This window comes from Miniopterus schreibersii, assembly GCF_964146895.1.
Source record: "Miniopterus schreibersii genome assembly, chromosome: 19".
NCBI classification, from domain to species: Eukaryota; Metazoa; Chordata; class Mammalia; order Chiroptera; family Miniopteridae; genus Miniopterus; species Miniopterus schreibersii.
Window position 1 is genome coordinate 17,506,973 of NC_138119.1, and position 20,474 is coordinate 17,527,446.

General features: G+C 49.5%; 1 protein-coding gene across 2 annotated transcripts in view; it reads right to left on the minus strand.

Moving 5' to 3' along the window:
• TNR (tenascin R) overlaps positions 1-20,474 on the minus strand; it is a gene marked incomplete at both ends in the record, with an annotated part of 55,970 nt that overhangs the window by 19,741 nt on the left and 15,755 nt on the right. For both annotated transcript variants that reach the window (XM_081122289.1, XM_081122290.1), the window contains 7 exons: positions 983-1,129; positions 1,977-2,096; positions 3,224-3,493; positions 4,100-4,363; positions 5,380-5,469; positions 11,145-11,330; positions 16,578-16,847. In XM_081122289.1, coding sequence (XP_080978415.1) covers positions 983-1,129; positions 1,977-2,096; positions 3,224-3,493; positions 4,100-4,363; positions 5,380-5,469; positions 11,145-11,330; positions 16,578-16,847 — 1,347 coding nt within the window. The remainder of the gene's footprint in view (positions 1-982; positions 1,130-1,976; positions 2,097-3,223; positions 3,494-4,099; positions 4,364-5,379; positions 5,470-11,144; positions 11,331-16,577; positions 16,848-20,474) is intronic.

Below are 20,474 nucleotides of genomic sequence, written 5' to 3' on the forward strand. Positions count from 1 at the left end.
GAACCCAAAATATGACTGGGTTTTCTGCAGTCACAGGCCTGAAAGGAAACCAGAGGAGATTAGAATATCCTGTGGTGTCTTTAGAAGAATGATTTTGAGTTTCGGAAGGAATGTTTCTTTGGCCATGACCTTAAAGATGCTGTTTCTGTACTTGTCCGAGTCTCTGTAAGAGCAGTGAGGAACTCCAAGATACATTCCCTCATTCAGGAACTACCATTCTCTGAGGGAAGTGAGTGACCTCAGGAAATCCAGGTGTTCCGCTGAGAAGGCAAGCTGGATGCTTTCCCACGGGCCGGGGGAACGAAAGCTTAACTGGAAGGTCAGGCTATCGGGGCTTAGGAACAGAAAGCTTTGGCTGTCCCCTCTGGTGACTTCTATAGCAAGTATTCCTCGTTCTGCATGGTAGGCTGGCTGAGGGGCCCAAGAAGGAGGGGCAGTGGAGCCCCATCCTCAGGCCCAGCTAACGAGCTCATTTTCCAGAGGAGGCAGCCGCCACCTTCTTCCAACCCTGGAGCCGAAAGCAAGAGCCAATGCAGCTCCTCAGTGGTTGTGCCATATTTGATGAGTGATTTCCTGACCCCACGGGCTATTACTGGAATAACAACCTCTTCCTTCTCTGAGCAGTTTAAAAAATTAAATGGGATGATTCAGAGGTCTGTTCTGAAATTCACTGTCATCATGGGTCTTTGAAAGGTGACATTTCAGATCAGAAGTTCCATGAAAACCCCTGTCCTAGACCAGCACGACCCCTAAGGGTGAAGAGGAGGGGGGACTACCACGGGAGAGAGAAGGTACAAGTTGCTTTGCGTGATGCAGTGAGTCAGAGGGCGCCCGGGAATGGAGCCTCCGGGCCCACACCAGTGCCTTCTGGATCAGCCAGAACCCCTTCACTCTTTGCCTCTTCTCTTTGTGGCAGGTCCTCAGCCAGGGTTCTGACTTGGCCCACACCCGCCTGTGTGCACGAGAGTGCAGACACACCTACCTGTGTGCACGAGAGTGCAGACACGCTCACTCTCCTCTCTGCCCCGCACGCTGTTAAGGCTGATTTCATATTCGGTAGCTGGGTTCAGCTTGGAGATGGTGAATTCTGTCACAGTGTTGGGCACCACTGAGCTGTCCAGCCGCCCCACTAAGGAAGAGCAGAAGCCACTGTTAAGGTTTGGTGGAATCACAGCTCATGGTACAGACTACATAGGAGCACTTGGTCAGGAGGTGCGGATGGGTGCAAGGCTCAGCATTCAGTGGGGAGGGAAGAGAGGGTTCATGGACTGGGAGTGTTGGAACTTGGAGACCTTGCATGCTGGCTCCACCCCCTCATTTTATAGGCTCCTCGGAGTACAGGAAAAAGAAGTATTTATCAGGTGGTTTTCTAGCATGCTGGTCTTTTTAAAGGTAGTATAGAGGGTCTGGCTGCAAAGAGTAGTTCACACAGACCAGAGACACAGTAGCCTGAAAAACTACCCCAACCCCTCACAGGAAGTGACTGTATCTGCCACCAGTGCCACATGCACCAATAAGAACTGGCAGGATGCAGGCGAGGTCTGGGCCAACTTCCTCTGACTTATAACTTGGCTGGAGTGGCAGAAATAGGGACACTGTCACCGCGGTTCCCTCCAAGCCTCCGTCTGGTTCTGCTGTGTCTTCAGGCATCCCCCAGGGCTCTAGTCTCAGACGTCACTCTCTCAGGAACGTGCATGTGACCAGGGTCTTTGTGCCTCACCACACTGCTTAGGTAACTGACCAGTTACCTCTGCTGGTGAGGGGCCTGCTTTCTAGGGGAATGCAATCAAGCCTTTTATGAGAGGAGTTCTGAGTGCAGGATTCCTCGGCTGCTCCTTACCCATCCACTCCCATTCTGATGCAACATGCCACAGAGAGGAGGGGTGATAGCCTCTGGGATATTCTCCTTCTCCCATAACAACCTTCACCCAGCTCCAAACCCCATTCATCTCTGAGAAATCGAATAACTTGATTACCTTGTGTTGGCCGATACGATACTCGGTAGTAATCAAAAGACGCGACAGGAGGGCTCCAGGAGACCACAACTGAGTCCTTGGTCACATTGCTAATTGTGATGTCTTTCGGGGGGTCAATGCCTATAAGGAAGCCAGTGGTTGTGGGAAAAGACAGAAAGCACAGTGTGAAAAAGTAATTCCTATCCCTGGTTTTATGTGGACCAAGAGCTAAAGGTGTCCCAGAGCTTCCTATGTGCTACGGCACCCTTAACACCATGGTCAGGCTGAAGTGTCACTGTAGCCTCATAGGTATGGCCCAAGCCACATTCGTGGAGGGTATCTTAATAACAGAGTCAAGATGGCAAGGTCTGTGCCTGTGCAGCAACTGTTACCTACCTGCAAGCCAACCGGGAAGTTTCCTGTAAGTTTGTATGTTTTGTTTTGAACTAGGAGTAACATGGCCATTTTCTCTTGGGCAAACCCAGCTCTGTCCATCTCTAGCCTTTATTTTTAGCAGCTACTTTCAGTTCGATATGGAAAAACTGCCTCTTGACTGGAGAGGGATTTCAGAGCACAAGTCCAGAACAAATCCACTTTCCTAAACTATATTTCATTTTTACTGGCATTTTATTATTATTTGACTGCTGGATATCACAGGATTGAAAACAGGTGTGTTGAATCCACTTGTCCAGTTGTGAGTTCTTGTCAGCATGTAGCAGACTACCCAGCATACATGTCCTTGCCCATGGGCACACTCGTATTTGGGAATGATGAGATGAGAATGAACCAATCCATCTCAAAGTGCTTGTGTTTTCCAAACAACAGGCAAATCGACCCCATTCTCTGAGTATCAAGGCCCTACATGGTTGAATGCTAGTCCCATCTGATTTGTATCAGTGAGCAGTCAAGAGATGGCTCTTCAGGATAGAAACAGGTATCTCCTTACTGTAGAAGGGTTTTCTCTTGGAGACTAGCTCTCTCCAGGATTTCTCCTAGGCTGCTACTGGGAGGACCTCTGGACCAACCATTTCAGCCTTGGCCTCTTCAAGACATTGGGCCCATCCTACCTTCTAAATGGGAGTTTTCCATCGTATGCATTTTATGCAACTGTAGAGTAAGTGGCTTTTCTACAACAGCCTACAGACTCACTTTAGCCAAATGAAGCAGTCTCCTACTCCTTGGGTGTCTCACTTTGTAAATTTCATTGACTTGTCAAAGGCTATTGTGGGAACACCTTCACCACCTTCTGTCAAGTCCTCCAGCCTCACCTGTGGTGATGGAGCCCACGATGGGCTCTGAGGTCACAGTGCCGTGGACTGCCACCAGGTTCACGATGTACTCGGTGGCCGGCTGCAGGCCCATCAGGACAGCATGCCTCTTGGTGGCATCCAGGGAGACCTCCATCATCTCTTCCTCTTCATCCCGGGGGCTGTAGTTCAGGATGAGTCTGTCTGCCGGAGGGGATGGGTCACTCCAGGTGATGTTCACGCTGGAGGAGGTCACGTGAGAAAAGTGCAAATGCGAGATGGGGCGGAAGCCTGCAAAGCAGAGAGATGGACGGTTCTGAACCACACGTGAGGTGGGGGTCAACCTGGCTAAAGGAGCCATCTGACCAAAGGGATCTGCTTTCCCTGTTAATAAGGACCACATCTTCCCCAGCCGAGCAAGAGGTTCCACCTCCGCATACTCCGATCCTGTCCACTTTCCTTTCTCCAAGCCATATACTGAAAAATGAACACCCTCAGGAGGGTAGACCAGCATTACCTATGTGAGTTATTCATAATAAGATCCAGGATTTAAAACCTGTATCCTGGAAGGAATTTCACATGATATCATGGGTCTTCTGAATGCCCACTGACTTAGTGCAGGTGGGGAAAGAGGGACAGAATCAGCTGCTCTGTCTGGGCTATGAAATCAGGCACAAATTTGCAGGCATGTAGGTGGCTTTGTTCCTCTCTCCCCTTTACTTCCAACCACTCTCTCTTGATGATTTATTAGTTTCCCCTCTATCTGTTCTTTCTCTGCCTACATTCCTCCTTCTTCTAAATGAAATGGGGCACTAGAAGAGTGGGTTGCCTGGGTGACCTGCTCACACTAAAACCCGTGGATGCCTGAATGCAGCTGGGTTGCTGCCACCCTGGTACCTGTGAAGGCATCCACAGTGGACTCCAAGCTTTGCTGCCGACCCCTCTCAGCGGTGATTGAAATGATGTACTCTGCCCCAGGCTCTAGATTGGTCAGTGTGTACGAGCTCCTGTCCTTGGGCACAGTGACTTCCGAGGCGATCCCAGAGGATGGGGTAAAGGTAATTCGGTAGTGGTCAATGGGGCCGCTGGCCTTGGTCCAGATGAGGGAGATGGAAGTCTCCGAGGAGGCTGTCACCATGAGGTCTCGAGGATTGTCAAGTTCTGAGGATAAACATAAGGAGCCTATGTTACAGGTTCCACAGGAGGGCCAGTATTTATTGGAATCATCCCCCATCCCGCTGTGGAATTCTAAACAATCAGCAGACTGCTGACCATGAGGACCAGCTTGTCATTGCTGACACTTAGCTCACATTTCGTTAAGCACCTTTCCTTTGAAAGGTGGCTGGGGGCTTGGCAAACAGATGGGCACTCTACAGAAAGGTGTTATTAGCTGATTGCTAATTTCAAGCTCTTCAAATTCATCGTCTCCCAGCCTTTCTCAGTAAGTCAATCAGGGCAAAACAGGAACTACAGATAGGGCTGTGCCACTCCTGGAAACAGTAGCCACCTCTGTTCCTGAGGCCATTTTGGCTGAGGTGGCCATGGGTGTGCAGGCAACTAGATCTGAGGCCTCCTGGGGACCCATGTCCACATGGTTCTCTAGAGAGGTTGTCGATGCTCAACCCAGAGCTTATATCTAAGGTACTAGAGTGACTTTGAAATTTACCAGGGACTTGGAAATAAAACTACTGGATCCAGAGTAGTAAGGGTCTCAAGTGGACTTTTCCATTACCCTTAGATTTCATGGGTTGTTTCCAAATCTAGACATTCACCCCTCTTGCTTTTCTGAGGACTTCTGTGGTACATTAAGGGACACCACATTCTACCTGCTGTGGGATGGTGGTCCAGAAGAAATATGACCTGCTGTGGTGCCAACTTATTTAGGATTTTCCACCTCTGCCCTGAAAAGCTCTGGACAGCCCTTAAGACCATGCAGGACCATACACAGATCTATGGGGAAGAGGGCAGGACTCCATCCTGGATGTCAGATGACAGGGGTTAGACACAGGGAATCAAAGAACTGCAGGAGGATGTTGTTCCCAGGCTGAAAGCTGTTGCCCAGGGACCTGCTAACCGGAAGCATCTCTTTTTGACCAGTCCTTGCTAGGACAAGCCTCTGTGGCTCCCTGGGATTACAGGGTATCCTGGTCTTATTATGCACCAACTCCCCTACTCACCGGTCCTGGCATTCATGGTGGCTGGTATGCTTTGCTGTGAGCTCATGACAGCAGATATTCCAACTCCATACTCAGTGCCCGGTACCAGATCTATCAGTAGATGCAGAAACAAACATTATTCTGTGTGTATGTCAAGGGTGGGAAGGAAGGCTGAAAAAGAAGGAAGCATATGATCTTAGATTCCTGTTCAGAGCTTGTGTTTAGTCTTGTCTAAGTCTCTCCCTAGTTTTACCTATTAGGAAATCCCAATTTCACCACTGAAGAAATCCATACCAAGTCAATAGGATGAGCTAAGTGGTCAATGCAGAGCTTCCTTCTTGCTGTTGGTCTCCTTGGGAAGGCAGGCAGGCAGGCTCCCCTTGTCAGTGACCTTCAGAAGTGTGTTCTCCTGTGGAAGGTCTCTCCATGGTACTTACAGTCTCAGGTTGACTATACTGGTGGGTGGATTTCTTGCTTAAATTGTGGATTGGGGGAGTATGTACTCTAGAGGGACTGTGTGGACATAGGCCTTTACAGTATTTCTTGGATGTTGTACATGAGGACCAAGCTGCACTTTTTGTAGATAGTGACTGAGGCCATGTGGGGATTCCTGGGTCTCTTTTAGAGAGTGACAGTGGGTGGTCTTTCTGTCTGAGCATGGGGCTGTCTGTCAGGCCTTTAATGTGAGGTCACACAGGGGCCCTGCTGCTGTGGATTCCCTACCAAGGTTGATAACATAGGCCCCAGCATAAGGATCCAATTTTAAGATGATCTCTGGGGGACTCTGGGAAAATGCAGAAAAATGCAAAAACTGTACAACTACAGGGTGTAAACTTCTCTGATGGTTCAATATGAAGGATCACTGGGGAGCCTCCCAGGACATCTGGAATCATCTGGGGTGTCTGTTCTCTCCCACATTGATTTTCAGCCTAACTGGTTTGACTGGTATATTAATTTCCCATTGCTCTTCTAACAAATTGCCACAACCAAGTGGCTCAGAACAATACAAGTCTACTGTTTTACAGTTCATGAGGTCTGAAGTCTAAAATGCTTCAGTAGGCCTTCGTTCCTTGTGGTGGCTCTAGGGGAGAATCCATTTCTTTGCCTTTTTCGTCTTCTAGAGGCTGCCTGCATCCCTTGGCTGTGCCCACCCCTCCAGCAGCAGAGCATCTTCTGATCTATTTCTCTCTCTGACCTCTTCTTCCATGGTCACATCATCTACTCTGACTCTGATCACCCCTACCCCTCTTATGAGGACCCTTGTGATGACACCGGACCCATCTGCATGGTACAAGATACGCTCCTCATCCAAAGAGCCTTAACTTAATCACATCCTAAATTGGATACAGGGCTTACCTTAATCCATCATGACCTCATCTTAACTTGATTTCATCTGTAAAGACCCTATTTTCAAATAAGGTCACATTTATAGGTTCCAATGGGACATGCATTTTTGTTGGGACACTATTCAAACCATCTTTTTATATAAAAAAAACTATTACTCTTTGCCAGTCTGTGGCCAGCTGGAGAAGACCTCAGGCTTCTGGTCTCGGGGTTCAGGCTTTTAGGGGGACTGAAATGTCCCACCCCTTCCCAGAGCAGCTGTGACCCCGTCAGGATCCCTGACGTATCAGGAATGATTCTGAGAGGAAAGGCATGGGGCAATGTTTCTTTAATAAATGGCCTGGTTTAGTGAAGGGGAGTGCTGCAGGGTAGTCAGAGGGTCTGCACCCTCCACCCCAGTGTGGCTTTAGTGCAGGCTAAACAATAAGTCCCTCATGCCTGAGTGGAGCAGAATCTACCAGGCCTTGCCTAGCAGCTTGCCTGCAGGAATACATTGGCATCAACCGTTTCCTTTTCTCAAACCAGCCCCTCATTTCCTAACCCTTAGTTCTTTCTTGGAAGTGTCAACACTAGTGAAGGTGAACGTTGAGGTTGGACAGAGTTTGAGGTCTGCCAAACTTCCACTAATATTCAGGCTTTGCAATCTTCTACCTGGGTTACTTTGATTCCTTGACGTCTTTGAGCGCCAGTTTCTGTAGAAGGGGATGAACAGCAGTATCTATCTCAGAGGCTCACCGCGAAGATGACATGGACCAAGCACAGTGCCTGGCTCGTCGCCACAGTGGCCAATATTCTTACTACCTTGCTCAGAGAACTATCCCTGGATTCTGAGTCCTTTCTGTATGTTCCCCAGGCAGGTACAGGTTGGTCCTCTGCACACCTGTTGTTGGCTTGCTGAGGCTTAGCCTGATGGTGCTGATGAAACCAGTGATTTGGGGAGTCCGGGTGTCAGTGAGGCACTGGCCCCTGGCAGTGCTGAACACCTGTCGCTATATTGATGGGGTGATTGCGATGCCCCAGATCTGTCCAAAGTATACATTTATCTCCATCACGAGTTCCAGGTACATCCTTGGTTGGAGAAATTAGATTACCTTTGGGACATAAACTACTTTTCCCAGGCAACTGATTGAGACCTTCAATTGCCTATAATGAAGTAGAAATTCTCCTGCGTAGATGAAGGGTGACAGATCGAGGGAGTAAGACAGAAATTACATGTTGCCAAGCGGATCTAACATGCAATGTTTTCATCCAAGTTTCTTATTTATGAAGCTTAAATGAAATGTTCAATAATTTACAACAGAATCATCTTCTTCCAGAAAACCGTGGAGCAGAATTTCAAGTGCTCCCTTCCCAGGCCTTTTGTCTGGGGAGCAGGGAAGAGGGGCTCGCTTTATACCTTCCTGCCTGCTGCTTTCCTTTCATGTTTGGCAGCTTTCTTCCTGGGCTACAAGTGATCCTTGCTCTTTGCCAGCAGGTAAAATGCAGTTCTGCCTGAGAAGAAAATGCGTATCTGAAGCGTATCCAGTACATTTATACGTCCGCACTCGGAGGGCTCCGAGGGGCTTCTCAAATTATTGAGATCTCATGGCTCTCTCTGTCAGTGCTCCCTTTATCTCCCTATCCAGCTCCTGGAAGTGGGAGCCTAGAAATGACTCCGTTCCCTTTCTTAACAATAGCGCAGAAAATTCGCCTGGTGGGAAGCTGACGGGCTCCATCTCTCATAGAACCTCCTTTGTTCAGCTTGGAGGGTGATGCTGTTCTCAGCTCCCTCCCTGCATACCTATCCTTCTCTGAACTCCTAGGACACATGGAGCACTCACTTGCCAGACATTATTCAGAGGCTCCTGTGTGTCAGGCACAAGGCTGTGAGCTGGGAATACCAGGGTGAGCTGAATGGACATCATCCTTGCCCTTAATGAGATTTTTAAAATCTACTGAAGAAGGAAACCAATTCCTTCTTGAGCACCTATACTATGCCAAGCACTGAGCTGCATGCAATAGGCCATCTAGAAAAATAATGAAGAAAGGGAGGGAAGGAAGGAGGGGTAAAAATCGAAGGGGAACTTTTGAGTGTCTAATGGTCAAGGATACTATTATGAACTACAATTTCTTAGAGAGGCATACAGAAGCCGGCGAGGGAGAACCAACATTCCTGGTAATTTGCATCTCAGCAAGTACAGACATACTCAATTTCCTTATGTGCCTATAAACTCTTCGTAAGTCACATAGACCCATTTGCCTTTATAAATCTCCCCAGCAGTGAACTCCCTGGGATAATTATGAGTAATATATATTTGTAGGTTAATTTCATCAGCCCAACACTAATAAAAAAATGGACCTCTCCAAGCCCGCTCCACGATAATAATTTTTCCTTCCCTTACAAGTCTGCAGCATTGACATGCTGACTGTCCCTTCTATTCTACTTCTTCAGCAGGAGTAGCATGGAAAGGAGGCCTCTGACTAGGACACAGAGCTGCCTTTGAGTCACAGCCATCCCCCTTGCTAGCTTTGTGAACTTGGGCATGTTTCCAAATGCCCTGAGCCTCAGTTTCCACATCCATAAAATGGGGATGCTAACATTCCTCATGAGGTGTTCTGAAGATGAAATGAGCTGTAACTACATGAAAGTGTCTGGAATAACATAGATGATCAATGAAGGTAGAATCCCCCCCCTACCCGGTAGAGAGAAATAATGACTACGACTTGACTGGGCTCTTCTCTGTCTCTCTCATGATTTTATGGTGTATCTGCCATCCAAACAACTAGCCATCATCCTTGGAAACTGCTAATTGCCAAATCAGCCCGAGGCGCTAGGCAGGGATGGGCTGTGCTTAGAATCAGTCCCCTCCTGCATCATTTCAGCTTTTCGGCTTAGCTTAATTTTTGTGAATGTCTCCAGCTCTCCGTAAAGGCCCTTCCGCCAGCTGGTCTGTTCCTGCTGCATCTAATTCACTCCCATTAACCTGCTTGGTCAGCATATCCTTCCATCTCCTGGCTGTGTTTTCAGGAGTGCGTCTGCCTGGAAAGAGCATTTATTATATTTACTTTAACTGGCCTCACTTGGCAAGGCGGTCTGGGATTTGTTTAGGAGGAAAATGGCTTTGATTACATTGCCCTTGTTTACTGTACGCACTTTGCTACGTCTCCCTTGTCTTCTAAGATGGCAAATGCTTCTGTAGGAAGCCAAGACACAGCTAAACAGAATCTCTGTGCAAGCGTGTTGGCAGCCCTGGTCCATGGCTGCTCTGCACAGTCTCCATATAAAATGTGCCCCGCATTCCTGTCTTCTCGTCACCTACTTTTCAGTGAAGCCCATCAGGCTTATCTTCTTGGATGGGTGTGTTTGAAGCCCTAGGAGGAGCTCTGGCTGGGCCCTTATCCCCATGGGGACAGGGAATGCTCCCCAGCCAGGTGTCAAGCTGACCTTGGGCATCGTCTTGGTCCACACCACCGTCATCTCTCCCTTTGACTCCAGCACAGCCTTGTGACCAATCTCTGCCTCTGGCCTTGCCCCCCTCATCTTTTCTCCACGTTGCAGCTGCACAAATCTAGGCCTCACATCACCTAATTCAAATCCCTCAGTGACTCCCACTCACTCTGTGTAGGGTGTATACAGCCTGACTAGGCTCTCACCTTATCACTGGCCTCATGTGGTCTATGTCCCAGTCACAGTGAACATTTACAGTTTCATTCATTCACTCACTCATCCCTCCATCTATCGCTTATCTAGAACCTAATAAGTGCTAGACGCTATGCTGGACATTGGGAGCCAATGAGGAGCAGAAACAAGCATGGTCTACCTTCCACAAAGCTTTCATTGAGGGTGGACACTGACAACTGAAACATCACACCACAAGTGTGCGAAGACAAACTGAGGGGTGCTGGGAGGTGAGTGGTAACCAGGGAGATGAGGCTGCAGGACAGAGGACCTGACCTCACCTGGGAACCAGGCAGGATCCCCAAGAAGTGACAAGTGAACTGAGAGCTGAGTGGGAAGCAGACGTAACTCAGTGAAGAGGGTGGTGGGCAGCAGGAACAGCAGGTAAGCTGTGCGGCAGGAGGGAAAGGTGTTTGAGGAATGGAAAGAAGCATACCTGCGGAGCTGGATCCCAGGGAGCACCAGGGGATGTGGGAGGGAGGGAAGACTGGAGAAGATGGCCGGAAAAACAGTCAGGGCCATGTGGGCTCTGCTAAGGTTTGGGGTTTATCCTGAGAGCAATGGGAGTCCCTGAAATGTATGCACATGGGATGGCATAATCAGAAATGCAAGCTAGGATGTGGCAGGAGGTTAGGCCAGGCGATGCCATGCAGTGGACAGCAGGAGACATACACGATGTGATAGGTACTGAAGAGACTAAATCAATGGCATCTGGCTGAGGCTTGGATGTGGGGTAGGTGGCTGGGGAGAGAGCTGTGAGGGTGCAGACTTGGGGCTCACTCACCGGTGAGGGTGGCTCTGCTGGTTGGACCAATGCTCTTGGGGACCAGCAGCTCATGGTACTGCTCACCCGCCAGGGTGCTGTACACAACCTTGTACTCCCGAACTTCGGCCTCACTGTTGTCCCACTCGAGGTCCAGGCTGGTCGCTGTGCGGGAGCCAACCCGCAGGTTCTTGGGGGCATCAATCTCTAAAAAGTCAGACATCACCCAGGTCACAGGGGATAAGGTGCATTTGCCATGCATCTTGAACATGAACGAGCGTTGTGGTGACAGCCCACACCTCCTGATGATCTGCCTCACGTGAGTGACCCCAGGCTGCCCCTTGGCCCCGTTGGCCAGGACAGATTTGCAGGGAGTGTGGAGAGCTTTACTTAGGAGTGAGAGATCAGCACACTTGACTCTTCCCCCTTTTACATTTGGCATTTCCAGCAGTGTTCTAGAAATCTACACTGAACCAGTTTGTATCATAAGCTTGAAACTAAGCAAGGATAACCCTGGTAGGAGAACGTCAGAGACACCTGGAACGAGGTGGCAGGAAAAACTGGGTCCAAGTGACTGAGATGGACTAGAGTAATATCAAATCTGACCACTGTGCTGTCTTCCCTGGTTTACCTGCCCAGGCACTGCAAAAAGTTTGCAGGTTAGAAAATTCTCTATACAGGGGTGGGCAAAAGTAGGTTGATAGTTGTTCGTATGGAAAAATATGAAGAATTACTAATAATACAAAAAAACCCTCTGTTTCACATGATATGGTAGAAAGGATGTGGGCTTTGGACTCAGGCCTCTGTTTGAGCCCCAGCTCTGCCTCTTACAGTAATGGGACCATGCGCAAGTCCTGTCACCGTCCTGGGCCTTGAAGCCATGTCTGTAAAATAGGCTAATAATACCCACCTATTAGGTTGTTGTACAGGTTAGACAATGCAAATGATGTGCGTGGCATGGTGCCTGGTAGAAAAACAGGTGCCCAAGCCCGGGGTGGACTTCCCATTGCCTCCGAAGCTCTTCCTGAGTGCCCCCAATGCTTGCTCTCTGGGGTCCAATAATTCCAATGCCACGAAGAGAATACCGCCATTGGGGTCTCTCCCACAATCCTGGGGGCTGATCCTCTCTCCCAGGACTGGTCATCTCAGGTTCATTTTGGCAGGAAGAACACAGACACCTTGTAGCATAACAAGGTAACAGGCGCTGGCAGGAAAAACTGCCACCTAAAAAGTTCTAAAGAGGTCCTGTCATTGAGACTGAGATTGAACTTTGGAGTGGACCAGCTGTTTGTTCTGAGGAAACCTGGTGTAGACTGCTTTCATTTGCAAATGCCAGGCAAGGGTCCCCTAGCTGTTCCTGGGGAAGACAGGTGTGTGACTCCATCTGCGAGCAGCTGGTTCAGGGCGATGAGTGTTCCATTTAGTGATGTGAACTGGGTGAGTCTTTGGGCAGATTTATGTCTCTGAAGCTTCATTTTCTGAGAAATGTTTTCTTGCTCGGTGTGCCTTTAGCATCCGGAGACTGTGCCTGCTCGACGTGCTATGTGTTACTTCTCCAGCGTTTGGGTAGAGAGAGGAGCTTGGACTGAGGGGCATGTGGGAGGACAACCCTGCACTGCATGACACTCAGTCTCACACCTTGGAGAGGGTAGGGTGAGAGACTGGCCTGGGCTTGGGGACTACAGTGAAAAATAGGCTTAGGGTTCAGGCTGAGTCCTGTACTTACTCTTCAAAAATCCCAGACCTTGGAAACTATGGTTTTTGTTTTCTGATTGTGTGTGTGTGTGTGTTTGTTTTGCCTTAAGGCCCGTGCCCTGTGAATAGGGGGCAGTGTTTTCTCTGAGGGGACCAGACATTTCCAACATCCATGATTCCAGAAGAGGTCAAACTATTGCCACATCAGGGCCTTTGCACTGGCTGCGACTTTTGCCTGGAATGCTCCTCCTGGATACTCACTTGGCTTGAGTCCCATAGGTCTTGATTGAAACCTTGCCTCCTGGGAGAGATGTTTCTGAGCTGCTCTCTGTCATCCGTTCACTCCTCAGCATTACACGCAAGACTGAAACAGCCCCGTGTGTTTCTTTTCTTCCTTGTGCAGCTTCCCCACCGGAATGCAACTCATGACAACTGGGATCGTGTCTATATTGCTTATTCTGTAGCCTTGGTGCGTAGGACAGTGCCTGGCACCTAGCAGGTGTTCAGTGAGTGCATGTGAAGTGACTGAATGAGTGTCAGCAGTTCTGTCTTGTCTGTTCCCTTAAAGCCATTGGAAAAGTCTTGTTAAATATTTCAGCTGTGGGGCTCTGAAGGATGCTTGGGATGCGGTGGTTCAGGGAAATGAACAGCTTCGCCTGAAGGCAGCTGGTCCCGGCTGGGTGGCAGGTGCCACCCAGATTGAATCTGTAAGAGAATCCCAGCCTGCAGTCACTGTGGAACAGGTCGTGGCTCTGACTGTTGTGACCTGAGCCTTTGTGTTAGTTGCCTAGGGCTGAAACAACGGAAATGCATTGTTCCAGGGACTAGAAGTCTGAGAGAGGTGTTGGCAGGGTGGCTTCCTTCTGAGGACTGTGGGGAGAATCTGTTCCATGCTTCTCTGCTGGTCAGCTGGCAGCCTTTGGCATCCCTTGGCTGGTAGAGAATCACCCCAGTCCCCGCCTTCCTCTTCATGTGGCATTCTCTTTCTCCCTGTGTGCGTGTCCATGTCCAAATTCCCCCTTTTCAGAAGGACAAAGTCATTTTGGAATAATGCCCATCCTAATGACCTTGTCTTATTTGATCATCCAAATAAGGTCACATACACAGGGACTGAGGGTCAGGACGTCCACGTCTCTGTAGGGGACGCAATTCAACTCATAACAGCGTCCAAGAGGGGTCTGGACATTCAGGTTAAAGCAGTAGCCTCTGGTTGGCCAAATGCCATGGTGGCTGCATTCAGTACCTTGAGGGATGTGTTCAGAGAGAAGGGTCCCAGGGCAGAAAGGGTCCCAGGAATTCCCTGAAACTAGAGCCAGAGCTATGGTGGGGCAGGGAGGGTCCAGAGACGGGCCCCTGGGCTTCCTCGTGCTGGCTGTCTCTCACCACTGGCCTCGGTGAGTGTCCATCAGAACTCTTTGCTTTTTCTGAGCAGCTCTAAGACCCAGGCAAATATCCATCCCACTCACCACACAGGAAGCAAATCTCCGTTTTAATTGTCTGTGCAATTAGTGCACGCCTGGAGTTGAAGCCATCACCTGGAAAAGCACTTTGGCTAATTTGAATTTAAGCGGAGTTCTGAAATGACTGAGGGCCCTACCGCGAGGGTCCAGGCACTCTCATCATTCAACCTGCACCTGCCAACCCCCGGCCTGGAGGGCTTGTCTGCAGAGCTGCTCACATCTCCCAAACCCCTGCACCCCCTGGGGCAGAGAGGGGCAGGCTGGAGGTGCAGGCTGAGGCCGCATTGTGAAGGCAGCCGCCTAACAGCTGCCAATCCGCCAGGCAACCCGAAACAGAAAATCACGCAGCAATGAACCGAAACTCAGGGGGAGCTTCCGGGAGGCAGCATGTAATTGTCTTGATTGGAATTTTTCTGGGCCACCAGCCAATCCTGCCTCCATCTTGTCAACCTAAACATCAAGCACTGGCTTTTCATCTGCTGCTCAAGGGCTCTCATCCCCTTTATGCCTTCTCAAACTCCTTATCCGAGCAAAGCACAAAGAAACCGCTTTTCAAACAAAAACTATTTAAAATTTTAAAAAGGCAGGACTGTGGCCCACAGGAGACCCCACAACCTAAGCAGGTGGTGGTGTGGGAGTGTGGGATGGGGGGCAGGAAAGGCTGACCTTGAATTCACCACGAAGGGCCACTGTGTGAGGCTGTCCCTCACGTGCGGCTTAGCAGTTCGGGGCTGCCTCCGTGTGCTCAGTAGCAAATCTGACCGGCATCCCCGGGTGGGGTGGAATCCAGGCCGGGGGCTGGAGGGGAAACCCCAGAGGGTCTCCTTCAGAAGCAGACCCTGCCTTCGCATGTCAGCAATGTCCACACCTGCTCCTTTTCATCAGGGGAGCCCAGTGATAAGACCCCGGCCTCGGTCTTTCTTGCTGGAGAGGACAGACTTAGCTCGCTGGTGAGTTTTGCTGCAGGACCTGGGAGCGGCCCTTCTGGTCCTCTCTCTTGTGGGAGCCGCTATTCCTGGGGAGTCAGGCCTCTGCTTGTTCCTCTGTGCTGTATGTCCAAACTTGAGTAGCACCCCAACTTCTGTCCCAAGGGGAACTTGCCCTAGTCCTCAGGGGCGTCAGTTTGCAAGCCCGGCTGACTCTAACACTAAGCTCCAACCCAGGGGATATTTCAGCCTCCATCTGCCTTACTCTTTGCCTTGTTGAACATAGGTGGAGGGTAGGGGTGCTATTTATGGAACGTCCATGGAGCCCCTCAACTGGCTTACGGTACCCAGGTATATAGTTGGCTCTTAGCCACAGGCCCAGGCAGGTGCCTGAGTGAGCGATGCTCCCTGTGGTTGACCTGTCAGAGGTGCTGGTTCTGCGATCTCACAGATGTGAGCCGTTTCCCTCGATCCCTGGGACAGCGTAGAGTTGGCAGAGACCTTCCTTGATGTGTGACCTCCCCAGGGCAGAGAGACAGAGACTGGGAATCTAAGTTAGACAGAGACGCACTATGTAATCACAGGTCCCTGCAGGCCCAGCCAGAGTGCCGGGAAGCCTGTCTTTGAATGGGGCCTGTCCTGTTTGCCCGCGAGCTGGCCGGCCCTGGGCTCCGAGAGTCAGGGAGCAGGTCTCCCTGAGCTCTGGCCTTTCTCGACTGTTGGTGAAGCTCTTTAAGAGCCCCGACAGCCTTGGGAAGTGGGGGCTGGGCATCATAACAAGACCAGTGACACTGCAGGGCTTTATTCAGCCTGCTGTCTGTGGGAGCCATGAGTCCCCTTAGTCTTTGAGATCATGCCTACGAATGGCAGTGAGTCTCGGGGTTCTCAGGCGGCCTCCAGTGGGACAGGTGGGGCTTTGCACAAATCCAGGGGGTGCCACCATGGTACTACAGTCAGGATGGACTTACAGAATTATTATGATTTCTGCAAACAGCCATAGAGGGGTCCCTTTCCTGAACCCTCTCCAAACTGCCATTTGGGCTGGTAATATGGATGTGTAAATGTCTTCAGGACAAGTTTTCATTTTACAAATGAGAAAGCTGAGACCGTGGGATGATACTTATAGCAGGTCATGGGTCTGTCTGGTAACAGGTGGGATAAGAAACATGCTCACACAATGGGTGCACCGCGTCTCTCTCCTGGTGAGAGCGTCACCAGGGGCCCCAGAAACCTCTCATTTCCATCTTGCAATGTCTGCGGTGACGCGGATGCCCCAGCACACGTCCTCTCACTCCCCGAATACCCCTTTTGCCACGAGGACACCACCAGCTGGCTCCCCCCATCTCCCTGCTCAAGCCCCTCCACAGCCTCACCTGTAGTGAACTGGGTGGTGGAGGCCTCGCTCTCGTTGGTCCCGCGGACGGCGCTCACCCACACCTGGTAGCGGGAGCCCGGCCGCAGGGCCTGGACTGAGTACTGGCTCAGGGGAGGCTGCAGCCGGAAGGTGGTCTTCCCGCCGTCCCCGCCCACCAAGCCGTACTTCAGGAGAATGAAGTCCACTCGGGCTCGAGGGGGGATCCACTCCACGAAGGCCACCGTGTCGGAGACATCTCGAACCAGGAGCTGTGTGGGCCCATCAATGACTGAATGGGGAAGGATCGAATGGAACAGGAAGGTTGAGAAATGAGCACTTGACATCGCTCTCTCTTTTCTCACATTACCCTGGTCAGTCGGGGAAAGGATGGGTATCATCCCATGTCACAGATGGGGCAAAGGAGGCACAGTAAGGAGAAATCTCTTTTCTGAGGATGCAGTTTGGCAGTGGGGTGACTGGCACCGGAACTCAGTTCTCCTGAATCTTGCTGTCACCAGGCTGTGGGTTTCTAGTCCTGGGGGGGGGGGCTGGGGGAGAGGGGAGCAGCACTGCTTCTGTCTGCAGGTAATGGGACAGAGAACTGTGAACTGAGCTTCTGGTGGGAGCTTCACCACCCAGCTCTGAGAAAAGGTCTATGGAATTATCAGCCTTATCTAAACAGCTGAGACTTCCAACGTGGTTGCCAAATAGGACATGGTGGGCATCCAAAGATGTCCCTGCTCAGCCATGCAGACTCAGTCAATACAGCTGCTAAGATGCTACCAACAGACATTTGTATTTGTGACATGAAACCTGCCTTCTGGGGAAACGTGCTCTTCTTAAAAAAAAAGGGGGGACCTCAGTTTGGAAACAGTCTCTTGTGGGCTATCTCCCCACCTGTTCTCGCATATTCCTGAGCCAGAAGGACACTGCAGTCACACAAAGTCCCTGGAAGTTATTCAGCATATGTCCCTCATGAGTCCTGGCCTCTGGCACTAAGCAGCTGAGGGGACATTATTGTGGGATGGCGTTACCCGAGAAAACCCTGCTGGTTTCCTGGGGGGCCCACCTTCCCACACCCACTTGGGATCCTGTTCCTGTTGAATTAGATGGTGGAGGTGGGTGAAGGTGAGAGTGTGGAAGGAAAATAGAAAACTACCTTCTCCATGCCTGGTGGTATGAGGCGTGGCCAGCACGCCCTCTTTGAATTGCTCAGTGACTGGAGCAGATTCATATTAATATTTTTCAAGGATTTGGAATTACAGCCAGAGACTCTGGTTAGCTGAATTTGGACCATGAGAGTGATTGGTGTCTGAAGTGGAGGGCAGTTTTGTGGGACTAAGCCCTCACCCTGTGGAGTCTGACGCTCTCCTTGGGTAGAGATTGTCAGAATCGAGTTGAGTTGTAGGACACCCAGCTGGTGTCGCAGAGAACTGCTTGCTGTGGAGAATCCCCTCTCTCCCCCTACTGGAATGGGGTATGGAGTTTAGGAGCAGAGATACGGAGAGAAACAGACCCCCCCCCCCCCCCCTGGAATGGGGTACGGAGTTTAGGAGCAGAGATACAGAAACAGAAATATGAGTGACTATGTGGAACTTCTAGATATAGACAGTAACTCGATTCCTGACTTCCGTTTTCTGGTTGAAGCCTTTCATGAGGCCCAGATGCATTTCTGGCCCCAGGGTTCCATGAGACACTGTTCTTCCAGTAAATTATCTTTCTTGCTTCAGCTAGTTAAGAAAATTTTCTTCCTTGTTACCAGAGAGTCTTGACTAAGACTGGTTTTGTAATCTATCCACACTGAACCACCTCCTGCTGTGTCTCCAGAATGGAGTGTCTCTCTCGGGACTGCCTCAGTCTGACCTTGAACCTCTCAGTCTTGCCGAGTTTGGCCTTTCCCGGGTCACCCCACCCTCTTTCTGGGTCTAAGCCAGTCCTGTTCTCTATTAAGCAGCTTAGGATTTTTGGTCTAGCACCGGCCAAAATGAAAATCACCAGACCGTTTTGGTGCCACCTGGGTTGGAGTTATAATGAAGTTTTCTTGTTCATATGTGGGGTAACACTGTGATTGAGCAGAACACATCCAGATGTTTTTAGCATGCTGTATTTAGTGGTTAGATAACTTGGGACTTCTGAAATCTCATTTAATTTAGTCATGAAATGGGGGGAAATGGTCTCCTAGCTGCTGTATAAGCATAATGCCTGAAACATAGTAGACACTCAGCAAATGGGTATTGAATAAATGGATGATCCTCTGTATTGAGGAGAATGAAGGGGAAGCATTTCAATGAACTGGAGCTTCTTGGGGGGGAAAAATGTCACAGAAACTCAAGTGACCATGTAAGGCTTTTGTCCTTCAATGCTTTCCATACCCCAAACCCGAGTTTTAATGGACTGGCCATATTAGAATGTGATTGTGTAGCTGAGTGCTCTAGCTGCGGGAGGTCTTGTAATTTGCATCCCCAAAATGACCTGCCTGGAAGAAGCCAGTCTGAGAGCCTGAGGACTCTGAGCTTCGCTGGAGGGGGCTGGTGTAGGTCAGACCTTAGCAGAAGGAAATAATTAAACAATAGTTTTCTAAAAATAGCAGGCAGGGTTGGGAGCCAACCTCATTTTCTGCAGCCGCTCTTGGATTCTACCCTTCGCTGGCCACTTGGTTGAGCTATCCCATTCCAGCTAGGAGGTGTCAGCTTGCTTTCAACGTGGGCCCTAATTTCTGAACAAACACAGGTCCTACTCAGAAAGTAAACTGGAATAAACATCCTTCTTTCCATTTCTTCATGACTCTGTACACAATGCCAGTATTAACTAGGACGTTTTTTCCTAATCAGAAAAAAAAAAATCCTCCCTAGCTTTACCACAAATTTCTAGATCTGGATCTTTGAATTTTCATCTTAAGAAATTCCCAGACCAAAAAATCCTGCAAATTTTGTAAAAATGTGATTTGAGTAGAAGACGAAGACAGGGTTGAACTATCTTTAACAGCTGGTAGCTGTTAAAATGAATTTTGCAATACTTTTGAAATACACTGCCTTTATAATTATTCAAAGTGTATGTGTACATTTTGGGGGGACACCCTATACTTTGGAAGAAAAACATTCTGCAACTGTAATGTTCTTCTTGGCCCTCTGATGAATTATCTCTTCCTCATAGTCTTTTGTTTGCTTCTAATGCTCTCTTACTATCTAATCACAGGAGTGACCTGGGGACCCTGAAACATTCCAAATCATAAAGGAGAAGTTACACATGTGGTGAAAGATCAACTCTCCAGGTTCCAGACAACCTTGGGGAACAAAGCTGTGGAACTCTGGCCCCGGCATCTGAAGAGATTCCTACAGAGCACTTTCAGGTTTCATGGCTATGGAGTTTCTTCTAAAACATTTGGATTAGAACACGGGTTCAAAAGCCTCTTTTTGGGAGGGGTACTACTCTTCTTAAAGCACAAGCTCTTAAATAACTGTACAAAATACAAAACAGATGAAAGTGGAGCTGCCTTGGTTGGAGGGTGTGATGAGCGGGGGAGTGAGAGTAATCAAGGCCTGGATGTCCACCTGTCCTCCTCTTGAGGGGCTGCGATGGAACCCCAGTGGTCTGATGGAACATGATCTAATTCCACAATAGTTTTAAACCAATGTTTTCTAAACTGAGCATAAGCCTCAGCACCTGATACTGTTTAGTTTGGAGCCAATGAGCAAGGCATGAATCACTAATGCAACGTGTCTCATTACATAGGGTTGTGGTTCCCCTTTCTGGCTCACTCGGCCTTTGTCCTGGACTCATGACTGGTTTTCTTCAATGTCAACTTCTTTTTATGAAAAATAAAGCTGTACCACTATTCACCTATCTCATTTACTAACAGGGAAAGTCGCTTAACCTTCAAGTCTCAGTTCTCCCATCCCTAAAATGAGAACCAAAA